Source organism: Melanerpes formicivorus, unplaced genomic scaffold (assembly GCF_026170545.1).
Source record: "Melanerpes formicivorus ecotype bairdi unplaced genomic scaffold, bMelFor1.0.p_v2 SCAF_21, whole genome shotgun sequence".
NCBI lineage: Eukaryota > Metazoa > Chordata > Aves > Piciformes > Picidae > Melanerpes > Melanerpes formicivorus.
This window is the reverse complement of record NW_027142373.1, coordinates 580,672-597,177: the sequence shown is the minus strand read 5'-3', so window position 1 is coordinate 597,177 and position 16,506 is coordinate 580,672. Positions and strand designations below refer to the sequence as shown.

Below are 16,506 nucleotides of genomic sequence, written 5' to 3'. Positions count from 1 at the left end.
GCTCGCTCACCTTTCTGAGGGCCTGGCTTCCGCATTCTATCACCTGCTGCTGGCCTGCTGCCGGCCTGCTCCCGGCGCTGGCTGCCGTCAGGGAACCGAAGATGCCTGCGACAAAAGAAACCAAGATGAGCACACTGCCGGCCCGGAGCAGGCAGTCATCTGCACATCAACTACTCACACAGCGGGGAGGAAAGAGAGGCTCTTTCACCCCGGGCTGCACAGAACATCTCCTGCTCAACGCAGACCATTCATTTCCAGCCCCTGACACCACCAGTCCTGCTCCAGCACTTGGACAACTTCAGCTTTACGGCAGCAGGAGCAGCACAAACCAGGGAGAGGAGCAGCACAAACCAGGGAGAGGAGCAGCACAAACCAGGGGAGAGGAGCAGCACAAACCAGGGAGAGGAGCAGCACAAACCAGGGGAGAGGAGCAGCACAAACCAGGGGAGAGGAGCAGCACAAACCAGGGGAGAGGAGCAGCACAAACCAGGGGAGAGGAGCAGCACAAACCAGGGAGAGGAGCAGCACAAACCAGGGAGAGGAGCAGCACAAACCAGGGGAGAGGAGCAGCACAAACCAGGGAGAGGAGCAGCACAAACCAGGGGAGAGGAGCAGCACAAACCAGGGGAGAGGAGCAGCACAGACCAGGGAGGGGAGCAGCACTAACCAGGGAGAGGAGCAGCACAAACCAGGGAGAGGAGCAGCACAAACCAGGGAGAGGAGCAGCACAAACCAGGGGAGAGGAGCAGCACAAACCAGGGGAGAGGAGCAGCACAGACCAGGGAGAGGAGCAGCACAGACCAGGGAGAGGAGCAGCACAAACCAGGGGAGAGGAGCAGCACAAACCAGGGGAGAGGAGCAGCACAGACCAGGGAGAGGAGCAGCACAAACCAGGGGAGAGGAGCAGCACAAACCAAGGAGAGGAGCAGCACAAACCAAGGAGGGGAGCAGCACAAACCAGGGAGAGGAGCAGCACAAACCAGGGAAGGGAGCAGCACAAACCAGGGAGAGGAGCAGCACAAACCAAGGAGAGGAGCAGCACAAACCAGGGAGGGGAGCAGCACAAACCAGGGGAGAGGAGCAGCACAAACCAGGGAGAGGAGCAGTACAAACCAGGGGAGAGGAGCAGCACATACCAGGGAAGGGAGCAGCACTAACCAGGGAGAGGAGCAGCACAAACCAGGGAGAGGAGCAGCACAAACCAGGGAAGGGAGCAGCTGTCAGCCCTGGTGCAGGCTCCACAGCAGGCCCCGGCTGTGCGAGGGAGCAGGGGCTGCTCCTGCTCACTAACAAAGGGCCCAGAACTGAAATTTATGAAAGAAAACACATGGAAACACAACATTAACTCTGGCAGAGCAGAGCCCCAGTTGCAGTTCCAATTGCTGGCAGCACTGCTGGGGAATGAGGATGAGAGAAGGGACAATGACCTGGGAAATATTTCTGCCATGAGCGCTGCACCGAGCGGCCAAGCCGCGGCTCTTTGTACCCTGCTTGGAGGGAAGCTGCCTGGCCTGGCCCCAGGGAAGCAAAGCATTTACACTCTGCTCAGAAGCAAAGCAGAGCTCTGGGGAGCTGCAGAGAGCCCGTGGCTGGCCTCTCAGGGCAGTGCCTTCTGCGTGCTGCCAGCCTCACCCAGCCCCGACAGAAAACACCAGCGAGGAGGGCTGAGCTGCAGCCAAGCTCTCAGGAAAGGCCCCAGAGCTCTGCTGGAGAGGGTCCAGAGGAACCTATAAAGATGATCTGAAGGCTGGAGCACCTCAGCTATGGGGACAGGCTGAGAGAGCTGCAGTTGTTCAGCCTGGAAAAGAGAAAGCTCCAGGGAGACCTTAGAGCAGCCTTCCAGTACCTGCTGGGGGCTACAGGAAGGCTGGGGAGGGGCTGCTCAGAAGGGGCTGCGGGGTAGGATGAGAGGCAATGGCTTGAAACTGGAGCAGGGCAGAGTTAGGTTGGAGCTCAGGAGGAAGTTCTGCACAGTGAGGCTGGGGAGACACTGGAATAGGTTGCCCAGGGAGGTGGTGGAGGCTCCATCCCTGGAGATACTCAAGGTGAGGCCTGACAGGGCTCTGTGTGACCTGATTTAGTTGGGAATGTCGCTGCTGAGTGCAGGGGGTTGGACTGGATGAGCCTTGGAGGCCCCTTCCAACCCAGACCATTCCATGATTCTATTAACTGTGTGAGTGTAACTCCACTTTGCTCAGAGAGGGGCAGGCAGGAGGATGTCAGAAGAAGCCATCTCAGGACACAGCACTGGGGGTAGGCTGCAGACTCAGCCTGGGGAGGAGCTGTGGTTTGGAGAAGAGAAATGAAGAGCTTCATTTTCTATGAAAGCATCACAAACTGCAGCCCTTACAAGCAGTGCTTGCAGCACAGAGCAGAAGGAACATTAAACCCTGAAGGAACTCCCCTGGCTGTTTTTCCCCCCACATAGCACCCAGAGTCTCTCGCTGCCCCTCTCACCCACCCTGTCTGGTTGTGAGAGCAGCAGCTTCTTGCCCTCTCACCAGCAGCAGGCAGCCTGTCTCTGGCTTCTGTACAGCTTGCAGTGCTGCTCTGCAGCATCTTCTGCAGATGCAGGGCTGGGAGGAAAAGCCCCCAGTCATACCCCCCCGGGGAAAAGGGCTCCTCCAAAGGCATGCCCTGGCTCTGCACCTCTGCTCGGCCCCTCCGGAGCTGGGACCTTCTGAAGCCAGCCACACACTGACCACAGGCCTCATAGTGTGGCGTGGCGCTGGTGCTCCTGGGCCACTCAACAGCCTCTGAAAAGCAGGTCAGAGCCCTGCTTGGCAGGGCCAGGTGAGCCCTCCCTGCAGAAAGGGTTGGAGGAACCACTTGTGACCACTCGTGGAAGCTGTGACACTGCCGCACCCTCCTGCCTCACACAGACAGCAAGCACAGCAACCTCAGATGCTCCCCAAGCACACTGGGGCTGCCAGAGTCCCTCAGCCACACTGCAGGGGACTCCCAGCAAGGGGTGGAAGAGAATGAGGCATTGCCAATGCCACTGTTATTTAAAATAAACCAAAAGGAGGGGATTCAGCCCCAAAGCAGGAGGCTGAGGCTGCACAGGGACTCAGAGAGGGTGGCTCTCATCCCCCCTCTATTCTGCTGAGGCCACAGCTCAAGTATGGTGTCCCTTTTGGGGGGGCCTGGTTCAAGAGGGACAAGGATGTACTGGAGAGAGACTATGAGGATTGTGAAGGGACTGGAGCATCTGTGTCGTGAGGAAAGGCTGAGGGACCTGGGGCTGCCAGGGTTGGAAGGCTCCCCAGCTCAGGAATGACAGAGAGCTACTGGAGAGAGTCCAGCACAGGGCCACTGGGATCCTGAGGGGCCTGGAACATCTCCCATATGAGGAGAGGCTGAGAGCCCTGGGGCTGGTTAGGCTGGAGAAGAGGAGGCTGAGAGGGGCTGATCAAAGTCTATCAGTATCTGAGGATGGGTTTCAGGAGAGGCATAGACTCTTCTCCCTGGTGCCCAGTGACAGGACAAGAGGCAATGGACATAAGCTTGCACACTTGGGAACTGGCAGTGCCCACTGGCTCCCATTCTCTGGCTCCCCAGAGAAGCTGCAGAATCCCCATCCTTGGAGATTCACAGATTGCACTGAGGTGGAAGGGATCTGCCAAGGGCATCTTGTCCAAACCCCTGCAGGCAGCAGGGACACCTCCAATTAGATCAGGCTGCCCAAGGCCACAGCAAGTCTGTAACCCTGCAAGTACAGAGCACAGCTGCAGGTTATGGAATGGAATGGAATGGAATGGAATGGAATGGAATAGAATAGAATAGAATAGAATAGAATAGAATAGAATAGAATAGAATAGAATAGAATAGAATAGAATAGGAATAGAATAGACCATGTTGGAAGAGACCTTTGAGATCATTGAGTCCAACCTCTCACCCAACACCATCTAATCAACTGAACCATGGCACCAAGCACCCCATCCAGTCTCTTCCTAAACACCTCCAGTGATGGGGACTCCACCACCTCCCTGGGCAGCACATCCCAATGGCCAATCTCTCTTTCTATGAAGAACTTCCTCCTAACCTCCAGCCTAAACCTCCCCTGGTGCAGCTTGAGACTGTGTCCTCTTGTTCTGGTGCTGCTTGCCTGGGAGAAGAGACCAACCCCCTCCTGGCTACAATCTCCTTTCAGGTAGTTGTAGAGAGCAAGAAGGTCTCCCTTGAGCCTCCTCTTCTCCAGGCTAAGCAACCCCAGCTGCCTCAGCCTCTCCTCACAGGGCTGTGCTCCAGAGCCCTCCCCAGCTTTGTTGCCCTTCTCTGGACACCTTCCAGCACCTCAACATCTTTCCTCAACTGAGGGGCCCAGAAGTGGACACAGGACTCCAGGTGTGGCCTAAGCAGTGCAGTTGGTTTCCAGGCTTTCTGTCCTGAGAGGAGAGCTCAAGGTGCAAACTGATTCCAGTAGGATGCTGCCTTCAAAAGCCAAAGAGGCCGAACTGATTTGCTGCCTTTTGCAGCAGGCAGAGTGCCCTTCCCACAGCCCCAGCCAGCTTCCACTCACCAAGATCTCAACAGTGCCAAGGGCTCCAGGGAGCTGTCATGGGCTCTAGTTCCCCATCCCTCCTACAAGACAGCCAAGGCAGCACAACCACTGCGGCATAGCAGAACCTGAAAGCACGGAGACAAAATGGAGAAGTTTGCATCCAGCTGCAGCAAGGAGAGAGGAGCAGCTGCATTATTCATCTTCATATTTAATTCATTTAAAACATCCACATTTAAATTTAAAGACAACTGCAACAAACATCCCCACCTGCCACAGCACCCTGAGGAACCTGACACAGTTTAAGTTGGGCTTGCAACAAGTACAGGGGACTCTGCAGCTGTTAAGCACCTTTGATTCGAGCAGGAGCACATCAGAGAGCTGACAGAAACTAGTTCAGCTGCTGTAGAGGGAAAGGGCTGCACAAAGGAGGATCTGAAAGCCCAGCCCTGATTAGAAATGGAGAGAGACCACAGGAGAGGTGCATGAAACAAGGAGGAGTGGGAAGGGGGTGAAGCGGGGGCTCCAAATGATCCCTTCCCCCCGTGCAGCAGGGCAGGGCTGAAGCACTGAAAACCCAGCTCCAGAGATGCTCACTGGAAGCTTACCAGACACACAGCTCCCCCATGGAGGATGCTAGCAAGAGGAGTGACTAACACTGAGGAAGGACAAAGGCACCCAAAAGCACAGCAGCGTCTCCAGTGGCGTCACAGCAGGCACAGGCTGCTGGCGCTCACAGCTCCACTGCCAGCTGACCCACAGGTGCCCAGCCCTGCCCAACACAGCCCACCTTGGCTTTTGGCAAGGAAAAGCCCAGCACTTGCTTCCTGCCAGGCTGCCAGGCCTGGGGGCACCAGCAGTGCTGCAGCCCCCCAGGGCCCCCTGGCACTGCTTTACACCTTTCCCTTGCTCCAGAAAGAAAGCAGCAGAGGCAGCCAGGGCTGGGAAGAGCATCCCAGGGCAGCTCAGGCTGCTGCTCTCCATCAGCTTCACTGCTCAAACACCACCAAAATCACAGAATCAACAAGGTTGCAAGAGACCTCAAAGATCATCAAGTCCAACCTGTCACCCAACACCTCATGACTGCTAACCCATGGCACCCAGTGCCACGTCCAGTCCCCTCTTGAACACCTCCAGGGATGGGGACTCCACCACCTCCCTGGGCAGCACATTCCAGTGGCTAACAACTCTCTCTGGGAAGAACTTTCTCCTCAGCTCCAGCCTAAACTTCCCCTGGCACAGCTTGAGACTGTGTCCTCTTGTTCTGGTGCTAGAGGGCAGCCTGCTCTGCAGAATCCTTCCACCAAGTGTTGCAGCTGCAAGGGCAGGGAAAGAGCAAGGGAGCAAATGTGGGTGGGAGACACTGGCCCAAGCCCACAGCCCTCCTGGGGGCTGTCATCTCTTTATCTGCAAAGCCCTCACCCCTCTGCACTGCAGAATTACCAAAAGCTGAGGACCTTAAGGTCTCTTCCAGGCACTTCTTTATTCCACTGAGGGCACCACTTGCATCTGAATGATTTCCTGGGGTTGTTTGGACTTCCTATTGTAGGAGGAAGATTATGGTGAGCTTCGGGAGGGAGGCCAAGTCTGCTCACATCGTTGATTGAGGGGGGAACTGAAGGCTTGCTGACAGAGTGCCAAGCTCCAAGCCTCTCAGGACAATGTAGCTGCCAGCAGGCAAGATGTTTGCAGAAAGAAGAGGAAGAAAACTACCAAGAGGGAAGCTGCAGAGTGGTTTGATGAGGCTGGCTGCACAGCCCACAGCTTGGGAGCGTGGAAAGAAAGGCAGCTCTGCAGACTGCCAGGGCTCTGTGAGAATGCGGCTGCCTGGGGCTCCCATGGCACAGCCACAGGAGGGTCCTGATGGCTTCTCACCAAAATGCCTGCAGTCCTTGAGGGTCTACAGAAGCATGGGAGGCTGAGCACCACAACCAGCCCACTCCCTCCACATCACCTCAGCTGCAGCTGAGGCTCTCTTGCCACCACACACCAGTCAGGAACAGCTCTCCCTTACACATTCCCTTGGGAAATCTGAGGGCAGCACTGCAGGTTCCTGCCCACCAAAGGTGCTGCCATTCCCGCTTCCCAGCCATGCTGGGTGCTGTTTCACCATCCTCATCACATAATGGTAGGGGGTGGAAGGGACCTCCACAGATCACCCAGCCCAAGCCCCCTGCCAGAGCAGGGGCACCCAGGAACACAGCCAGGTGGGTTTGAAAGGCTCCAGAGGAGACTCCACAGCTTCTCTGGGCAGCCTGCTCCAGGCCTCCAGCAGCCTCACACCCAAGAAGCTTCTCCTCATCTTCAGGTGAAGCCTCCTGGGTTCTAGCTCATATCCATTATTCTTTGTCCTATTACTGGGTGCCTTCAGCCTGACACTCACCCCTCAGATATTGATAGACATTGGTCAGCTCCAGGGCTCTCAGCCTTTCTTCAGATCAGAGATGTTCCAGTGCCTTCATCACCCCCACAGCCTCCACTGGACTCTCGCCAGCAGGTCCCTGTCTCTCTTGAATTGGGGAGCCCAGAACTGCACACAGTATTCCAGGTGTGGCGTCACCAGGGCAGAGCAGAGCAGGAGGAGACCCTCCCCAGACCTGCTGGACACTTACTAATGCAGCCCAGGACACCACTGGCCACTTTGGCCACCCTTCTGGAAGCCCATGCATGCACCATGGCTGACATGGCAGCCCCCAGCTGCACTCCAGCTGAGGCAGCAGACCAGGCACAGAGAGAGGATGACCAGATGCATGGAACCACCTCAGCCTGCTCTGTCAGCATCTTTCTCTTTTGCCATTTCTAACTTGTGTTGTGGAGAAAGAAAGGCACTTGGAGCCACCTGAGCAATGAGAGGGCTGCCAGCATGTGATCTGAAACACTTCTGACCCCTTCTGGCTTTCACACAGGACTCAGCTGCTCAGATTTCTGCCTGACCTGTGGACACCAGCATGGACACCAGCATGGACACCAGCACTTCTGCTGGTCTATGCTCATGGCTTTCCCCCTCAGAGCATGCTCTGGTGAACCAGATGCCTGACTCCCTCCTTCTGGGTAGGAGGTAATGCCCAGCAGACAGCTCCCAGCACCACCCTGACCCCCAGCCACCACCATCATAGAATGGTCCAAGCCAGAAGGGACCTCCAGAGCTCATCCAGTCCAACCCCCTGCACTCAGCAGGGACATCCTCCACTAGATCAGGTTGCACACAGCCCTGTCCAGCCTCACCTTGAATATCTCCAGGGTTGGAGCCTCCACCACCTCCCTGGGCAACCTGCTGCAGTGCTCAACAGCCTCCTGGTGCAGAACTTGTTCCTCACATCCAATCTCCATCTGCTCTTCTCCAGCTTAAAGCCATTGCCTCTCATCCTGCCCCTGCAGGCCTTTGCAAACAGTCTCTCTCCACCCTTCTTGTAGCCCACTTCAGGTACTGGAAGGTTGTTCTAAGGTCTCCCTGGAGCTTTCTCTTCTCCAGCCCCAGCTCCCTCAGCCTGTCCCCATAGCAGAGCTGCTCCAACCTCCTGAGCATTCTTGTGGCCTCCTCTGGACCTGCTCCATCAGCCCCAGGTCCTTGCTGTGTTGAGGGCTCCAGACCTGCACACAGCACTGCAGGTGAGGTCTCACAGAGCAGAGTGGCAGAATCACCTCTGCTGGTAGTCCTGCTTTGGATGCAGCCCAGGCTGCCCTTGGCCTTCTGTGCTGCAAGCTCACCCTGCCTGCTCCTCTCCAGCTTCTCCTCCATCAGCACTCCCAAATCCTTTTCCTCAGGGCTGCTTTCTAGCACCTCATCCTCCAGTCTGTACTGACAGTGAGGATTGTTCCAGCCCAGGTGCAGGACCCTGCACTTGCTCTTGTTGAACCTCATGAGGTTCACCTGGGCCACCTCTGCAGCCTGTCCAGGCCCCTCTGGATGCCCTCCTGTCCCTCTGGTGTACCAACAGCACCACTCAGCTTGGTGTCATCAACCAAACCCAAATGAATAAACACAGGCTGACATCAGACCTGAAGGAGACCCTTCCAGAGCAGGTAGCTGCAGAGGTGGCTGAGAATTCATCCTGACCCACAGCTTATTTTCCTTCCACCTCCTGGCCAAGACTGGAGTTCTCCTTCTCCTTGTCCACACACAGCCATGTTCTGGCTGCATCCAAGCAAGGCTGCTGAATCTGCAGCACCCCCAGGAGCATCTCCCCTGGCTAGGTCTCTGACATTCAGCCTAGGGAATGCTTCAAAGGAACCCTGAAACAATCAGTGTTGGTGTTCCCATCTGGAGTGCTGATCCCCTTGTGTGATCTGCAATATCTGATGGCTGCAAACCATTATTCCCCTTTCTGCCAGGAGGACTTTGTGCCATTTCCAACATCTCTCTCTCTCTGGAACTAATTTTATCTTCCTACCATGTAAGAAGTGGATTGATAAACTCCAGACTGCAGGACTGGCTCCTCAGACACATTCCTGTGCAAGATGTTAAGACACTGAGGTGTCTCAAAGATGTGATCATGAGCAACACACTTCCTCAGCCCCTGAGCCAAGGCTTGGGGGAGAGGCCCAAAACCATGGCAAAACCCTTGGGCAGACCATGCCTCCAGGAGGGAAGTATCAACTCTGTGACTTCCTTCTGGACACCTTCAGGTGGGAGGTGAGAGGAGATGGGTCAGCCTCCTGGCAAACACCAGCTGGACCAGCAGACACTGCCCAGTGGAGCTCAGGGGGAATCCAATGGCTGAGGGTGAGGGGAAGGGCAGGGAGCACTGGAAGGGCTCACTCAGCACCCCGAGGGAGGCTGCAGCAGTTCCCATGTCTCATGGCTGGGGAGGAAATGAAATAAAACCTTGCAGATCCCAATAAAGATTTGCTTCTCTCCCAGAGAAAACCCAGCATGGGCCTTGGCTCAAAGCAGAAACATCTTGCTGTGGATCCCTGAGCAAAACTTGCTCTGCACAAAGGCTGCGAGGAAACCTGCAAGCCTGGGGCTCCCCAGGCAAGGGAGAGAGGAAAGGGCTTTTCAAACAGCCAGGGCAGGGGCTGGCTTGAGTCCTTTGGGAACAGGCCCTCTGCAGCCTTCCTGGAGCCCCCTTCAGGCACTGGGAGGCTCTCTAAGGTCTCCCTGGAGCCTTCTCTTCTCCAGGCTGAACACCCCCAGCTCCCTCAGCCTGTCCCCAGAGCAGAGGAACCTGGGGTTCCCCTCAAAGCAGCTCCAGGACCTCTGGGCTGGGTCACACATCCCCCCCAGCCCCGGGCCAGGCTGGGGGTGAGACAGAGCAGGAAGGGAAGCTCTGCAGCCATGAAGCTATTTTGGTCTGCTCCCAGGCAGGTGCCAAAGCCCAAAGCTATCCATGAGAGCAGCTGGCTTACAGGGGACCCTGAAATGGGATTCTGCCTGCCAGGGTTCCAGAGTCACCCACACAAAGGCACACAATGGGATGCTTCAAAGAGTTCAAATGGGAGGTTAAAGAGGAGTACACCAAAACCACAGCTCATGGGCACCACAGCACCCCCAGGCTGCAGCAGAGGCACAGCTTCCCTCCCAGCCACAGGACAGGCTAGCACAGCACCCATTTCATCATGCCCTTTCAGTATTCAGTATCACTAAGGTTGGAAGAGACCTCAAAGAACCCCTCCCAGCCCCAATCCTGACTGCTTTGCCCCACAGCAGTCACACACTGTAAACCCTCACAGCTATCTGCCCAACACCCAGGACACAGATTCAACAAAAGCTGTTTGAGCAGCCTTATCCTTCTCTGGTGGACAGGATCTCACCAAACCCTCAGCTCTTTATGGGCTGGGAGATGGGGGAAGGAAGCATCAGGTGGATAAACAGACACAGGGTTTGTACCACTCACTGAAATGAGGAGAGACCTCAGAGCAGCTTTCCAGGACCTGAAGGGGCTCCAGGAGAGCTGGGGAGGGACTTTGGACAAGGGCTGGGAGTGCCAGGATGAGGGACAATGGCTTTGAGCTGGGAGAGGGGAGATTGAGAGTGGAGATGAGGAAGAAATTGTTGAGAGTGAGGGTGGGGAGACACTGGCACAGGTTGCCCAGGGAGGCTGTGGCTGCCTCCTCCCTGGAGGTGTTCCAGGCCAGGTTGGATGAGTCCTTGAGCAGCCTGGGCTGGTGGGATGTGTCCCTGCCCATGGCAGGGGGCTGGAACTGGCTGAGCTTTGAGATCCCTTCCAACCCAACCCATCCTGTGAAAGGACTCTGCTGGGAATGTCAGCCCAGGCTGTGCAGGGAGCAGCCCTGACAGGAGCTGCTGCATTCCCTGGTTCGAGCAATCTGAGCTTGATGAAGTTTCAGCCTAACATCCTCAGGAGACCAGGAGCAGGGAAAGGAGCCTGAGAGGGAACAATAGACCAAAGGGATGGTAATTAGGGGACACAACAGAAATGTAAATGAGGAAAGCCTTGGAAAGCAGAGTGAAGGAGGTGACCCCAGGCCTGCACTACCCTGAAGGATGCACTCCAGAAGGAAGCAGGAAGAGCTCCCCAGGGACAGGCACACAGGGCAAGGTGTCCCCACTGAAAGAGAGGAAGGCAGAGGAGAGCTCAGGGAGCAGCCAAGAGCAAATCAGCCCTGAAGACAAGGTAAAGGACAAACTCTCTGCTCTCTAATGAGCTAAGGCACTGCAGAGGTGGGGGATGATGCTGCTTACATCTGGAATGGCTCCTGCCTGGCTCTGCTTCCCTTTTATTTCCCTTCCAGTCCCTTCTATTTCATAACAATCAAATGGAAGGGTTTGAACAGCCCTTGGGAAACCACACAGGATGGCAACTGTCACCCTTAAGCCTCAAGTGGCATCAAAGCAATTGCTTGTGTGCAAGGTGTTCTCTTAGAATCATAGAATCAACAAGGTTGGAAAAGACCTCAAAGATCATCAAGTCCAACCTGTCACCACAGACCTCATGACCACTAAACCATGGCTCCAAGTGCCACATCCAATCCCCTCTTGAACACCTCCAGGGATGATGACTCCATCACCTCCCTGGGCAGCACATTCCAATGGTCAACAACTCTCTCAGTGAAGAACTTTCTCCTCACCTCCAGCCTAAACTTCCCCTGGCACAGCTTGAGACTGTGTCCTCTTGTTCTGGTGCTGGTTGCCTGGGAGAAGAGACCAACTCCCTCCTGGCTACAACCTCCCTTCAGGTAGTTATAGACAGCAATAAGATCTCCCCTGAGCCTCTTCTTCTCCAGACTAAACACCCCCAGCTCCCTCAGCCTCTCCTCACAGGGCTGTGCTCCAGACCCCTCACCAGCCTGCTTAAGGGTGAATTCTTCATAGATCCAGACACAAACCCCTGCTCCTGACTCCAGAGCCATACAGCCAAGTCCCCAGACCTGCCAAAGGCAACTCCCTGCCCTCCTGAGCCTCCCTCCTCGCAGCAGACAAGGTAAGATGATCCCTTTGCTTTAAGCATCATTAAGCTGCCAAACCCCACTCAGCACAGCCAGCCTCAGAGTCCAGCTCTCCCCTCCAACACTCCCAGCAGCTGATTCTCCTTGTGCAAACACAGGGCAGACAAGAAAAAGTTCCTGCTGATCTGTCCTGTCTGCAAAGGAAATGAAGAAAAAAATTATCTGAAGCCTCAGGGGATGGAGCAGAGCCACACAAACCTGGAGTCACCCCTGCAGAGCTGAGGAGAACTCAGGCTCTGCTGCTGGGAGCATGGAGCCAGAGCTAACCCAGCCCTGCAGTGGTGGGGAGGGCGAGGGCAGAGGCTGTGCTGTTAGCACCACAGCAGCCTGCCAAGGCAGCAGGGCTGCACAGCAGAGCAGAGCTCTCAGCCCCCTGCACCCCAGGGAGAGGGCCCTGCCAGGGCAGCCAACAAGCATCTTGGGTTCATTTTCTCACTCCTGCAGGCAGATATGAATTCAGCTTCTTCTTAGGAAAAGGAAATTGCAGCAGTGCAGCATGTCAGGAGCTGAGCAGGGCCAGGCTCACCCAGCATTAATTACTGCCTGCTATTTTTAGCCTGAGTGCAACTCTGGGCTCGGCTCTGACTGAAGCAGCTGAAAAATCCCAGGAGTCCTAACTGCACATCTCCTGAAAGAGGTGAAGCCTCCTCTGGAGGCTGCAAGGAGTGGATGCAAGGAAATTCTAACGGGTGCCCATCAAAACTGCTGCCAGTTTTAATAAGGAAGAGCAAGCCAGCAGCACAGAGAGGTTGCTCCCAGAGAGGGAACCCCCCCTGGCCAGGTCCTGCAGGAAACCCAAGCCCAGCACGGTGGGGCTTGGAAGGGACCTCTGGAAGGGAGCCAGTCCAGCCCCCCTGCTGCTAAAGCAGGGTCACCCACAGCAGGTTTCAAGACACAAGAGGTCTTCACCCTTGCCACAGAAGCAGCTAAACCATTCCACATGAAATGCAAAGCAAGGAGGAGCCTTTTTTCTCACAGGGATGTGAACCAGCACCACTGTGGGTGCTTTAGGAAGCTTTCAGGTGCTTCAGACCCTTCAGGGAGGGCCAATTCCTAACCTGACAACATCCACTGTGATGACACACATCCCTAGGGCACAAGGTGATGACCAGCACTCAAAGTGGCTCACAGGACCACCTTGGTACTTAGATTTTCAAAGGTTCTGTAACTGCCTTCAGGATCTGATTCAGCCCTGGCCAGATCACTTTTAATTCAAGAGAAGTGGATGGAAATGTCATGTAAAGAAACCGTTGTGAGGCTGCCTCATGCTCCTGAAGGGCCAAGAGTCTGGAAAGCTCCAAGCTCCCTGCTGAGGCCCTGCAGTGCTGTCTGAACAGGGCTCCATCAAACCTCTTTTTCTGGCAACAGCCTCACAGCAGCTGCCAGTGAAAAACCTACCCAGGCCCAGGGGGAAGCCAAAGTCCACCCTGCAGCTCTGCAGCTATGCTCAGTGGCTGCCAAAGAGCTAATGAAGAAAAGGCCTTCTCACAGAGATCTGCCAGACATTAAGCTACCTGCTGGACATGCTCTGCAGCTCAGGAAGCTATCAAAGACCACAGAGCTGTGCCAGGGGAGGTTTAGGCTGGATGTGAGGAAGAAGTTTTTCACAGCAAGAGAGATTGGCCATTGGGATGTGCTGCCCAGGGAGGCGGTGGAGTCCCCATCACTGGAGGTGTTTAGGAAGGGCCTGGATGAGGCACTTGGTGCCATGGTTTAGGTGATTAGATGGTGTTGGGTGATAGGTTGGGACTTGATGACCTCAAAGGTCTCTTCCAACCTGGTTAATCCTATCCTATCCTATCCTATCCTATCCTATCCTATCCTATCCTATCCTATCCTATCCTATCCTATCCTATCCTATCCTATCCTATCCTATCCTATCCTATCCTATCCTATCCTATCCTATCCTATGCTATTCTATTCTAAAGAGCACTTAGAGACTTCCCAGCCAACAGCAACATGAACTGAGTGAGCAGGCCCAGGGCAAACCACGTCCCCTGCTCAGGCCTGGTGGTTAACTGCCACACAGACACCCAGAACCTGCCAGCAACAACAAGGGCAGGGACTTGTTGCAGAGGAGACAGCAAAGGGCTGCAAAGATGCTGAGGGGCCTGGAACATCTCTGTGAGGAGGAAAGGCTGAAAGAATTGGGGCTTTGGCCTGGAGAAGAGCAGCCTGAGGGGCATCTGACCAATGCTGATCAATACTTCAAGGGTGGGGGTCAAGAGGATGGGACCAGGCTTTGCTCACTGACAGGGCAAGGGCCAATGGGCACAGACTCAAGATCAGAAGTTCTTCTGAACATGAGGAGGAACTTCTGTAATTGAAGGGTGGCAGAGGCCTGGAGCAGGCTGGCAGAGAGGTGGTGGAGTCTCCATCTCTGGAGACATTCAAACCCCACCTGGATGTGTCCCTGGGTGATCATGCTTTGGCAAGGGGTTTGGACTCAATCTTCAGTGGTCTCTTCCACCTAGTAACAAGTGATAGAATGAGAGGAAATGGCCTCAGGTTGCCCCAGGGGAGGTTTGGAAGGAACTTCTTCACTGAAAGGGTTCTCCAAACCTGGCACAGGCTGCCCAGGGAGGTGGTCAGATCCCCATCCCTGGAGGTGTTTCACAGAGGCAGAGATGTGGTGCTGAGGGACCTCAGCAGACTCAGAGACTGGTTGGACTGGGTGATCTCAAAGAGCTTTTCCAGCCCAAACAGTTCTCTGATTCTGTTCCAACTTTCACCCCCTGGAGAACAGGGCAAGCTGCAGTGCCTGTTACTGAACTACCAACACAGCCCTGAACCAAGCCCAACCTCAGCAGCTGGTGGAACAGCACATCCCTGCATCAGCAGAGCTTTCAACCTTCCTCCCACAGCTCATGCTCTAAGGGAGACCCTCACTTGAAACACCTTTCAAAGATACTGCACAGCCTCAGAAGTTCTTTTCTTTAGGACTCTGATCAGCAGCTGATAACTGAGCTGATCACTGAGATGTTTCCAGGGTCCTGCAGGCAGGCACAAGCTTGCCAGAAACCTGGAGCTGGAATGGTGCAACTGCAATCAGCACACTGCTGCCCAGCCCAAACACAGCACCCCAGGCCAGAGCTGCCTGGCAGTGGGCTTGCCACCAGCAGTGAGCAAGGAGCATCACCTGCCAGGTACTTCTCACCAGCCTGGTAGGACACACAGGAACACAGCCAGATTGGTCTTGAAAGCCTCCACAGAAGCAGACTCCACAACCTCTCTGGGCAGCCTGCTCCAGGCCTCCAGCACCCTCACACCAAAGAACTTTCTCCTCATGTTGAGGTGGAACCTCCTGGGTTCCAGTTTGTGTCCATTGTCCCTCATCCTATCCCAGGACACCACTGGCATGAGCCTGGCCCCTTCTTGCCCCCCACCCTTCAGCTATCTGTAACCACTGCTCAGATCCCCTCTGGGGCTGCTCCTCTCCAGGCTAAGCAGCCCCAGGGCTCTCAGCCTCTCCTCACCACGCAGATCTTCCAGGCTCTTCAGCATCCTCATAGCCTCCACTGGAGTCTGCAGTAGTAAAGCAAAATAGAAATCCAGTTCTGAGGCTTAACAGATAATGAGGCTGAAGCCTCCTGGGAATACACACCCCTCTAGCTGAGCAGAGAGGAGGGCAGGGGCACTGCAAAGGCATCTTGCACGCCCTCTCCTGCCAGGGCTACAGGGACAGTCACCCACTGCCAGTGCTGAAACAAGGAGCAGATCCTAGCAAGGGCAGGAAAGAAGCATGGGGACTGTGAGAGAAACCTTCCTGCAACACAGACAGCTTCAGCACCACTGCTGCCCTACAGCCTGGAGCACAGCCCAGCCCACCCTGGCTCTGAGAGCAGCTCTCAGCCCAGGGAAGAGTTTCACAGCATGCTCCCCCTCTCTGAAATGAAGTCACAGCCTACTCCTACTGTGGATCTCTTGCTGAAATGCATCCTAGGAGTGTTACCAATGATTCAAATGAAGAAATGTCACAGTAACACCCTGGAGTGATTTGGGAAGAGCCATGGCAAGCAGGGAAGGGGATAGAAAATGAGCTGCAGATTGTGAAGTTCCACAGCAAATAGACATTGCAGCAGTGTGCCAGCGCAGTAATGGGAGCAGAACCCCACCTGGGACACAGAACATTCACAGACTCCTGGAAGGGATCTTAAAGGTCATCCAGTTCCAACCCCCTGCCATGGGCAGGGACACCTCCCACCAGCACAGGTTGCTCAAGGCCTCATCCAAACTGGCCTGGAACACCTCCAGGGAGGAGGCAGCCACAGCCTCCCCGGGCAACCTGTGCCAGTGTCTCCCCACCCTCATTCTCAACAACTTCTTCCTCATCTCCGGTCTCAGCCTCCTCTCTTCCAGCTCAAAGCCAATGTCCCTTATCCTGGCACCCTCAGCCCTTGTCAAAAGTCCCTCCCCAGCTCTCTTGTAGCCCCTTCAGGCACCAGAAGGCTGCTCTAAGCTCTCCCTGGAGCCTTCTCTTCTCCAGGCTCCTTCCTACTCAGGAAGTTTTACCTGCAGCACCTCTCTATGAGGTTATGAGGCAATGCAACTTTCAATGTCATCTTGTTGACAACCACCCAAAACCTGTGGAGGAA

The 16,506-nt window shown here is 55.3% G+C and overlaps 1 protein-coding gene across 3 annotated transcripts in view; it reads right to left on the bottom strand.

The window, feature by feature from the left end:
- Window positions 1-16,506, bottom strand: part of SCMH1 (Scm polycomb group protein homolog 1) — a 61,902-nt gene that overhangs the window by 37,633 nt on the left and 7,763 nt on the right. For 2 of the 3 annotated variants that reach the window (XM_068150918.1, XM_068150920.1), the window contains exons 2-3: window positions 4,523-4,629; window positions 11-105 (exon numbers count right to left, since the gene is read on the bottom strand). In XM_068150918.1, the coding sequence (XP_068007019.1) occupies window positions 11-35 (25 nt within the window). In that variant the 5' untranslated portion in view covers window positions 36-105; window positions 4,523-4,629. The remainder of the gene's footprint in view (window positions 1-10; window positions 106-4,522; window positions 4,630-16,506) is intronic. The other variant, XM_068150919.1, reaches the window with a different exon arrangement.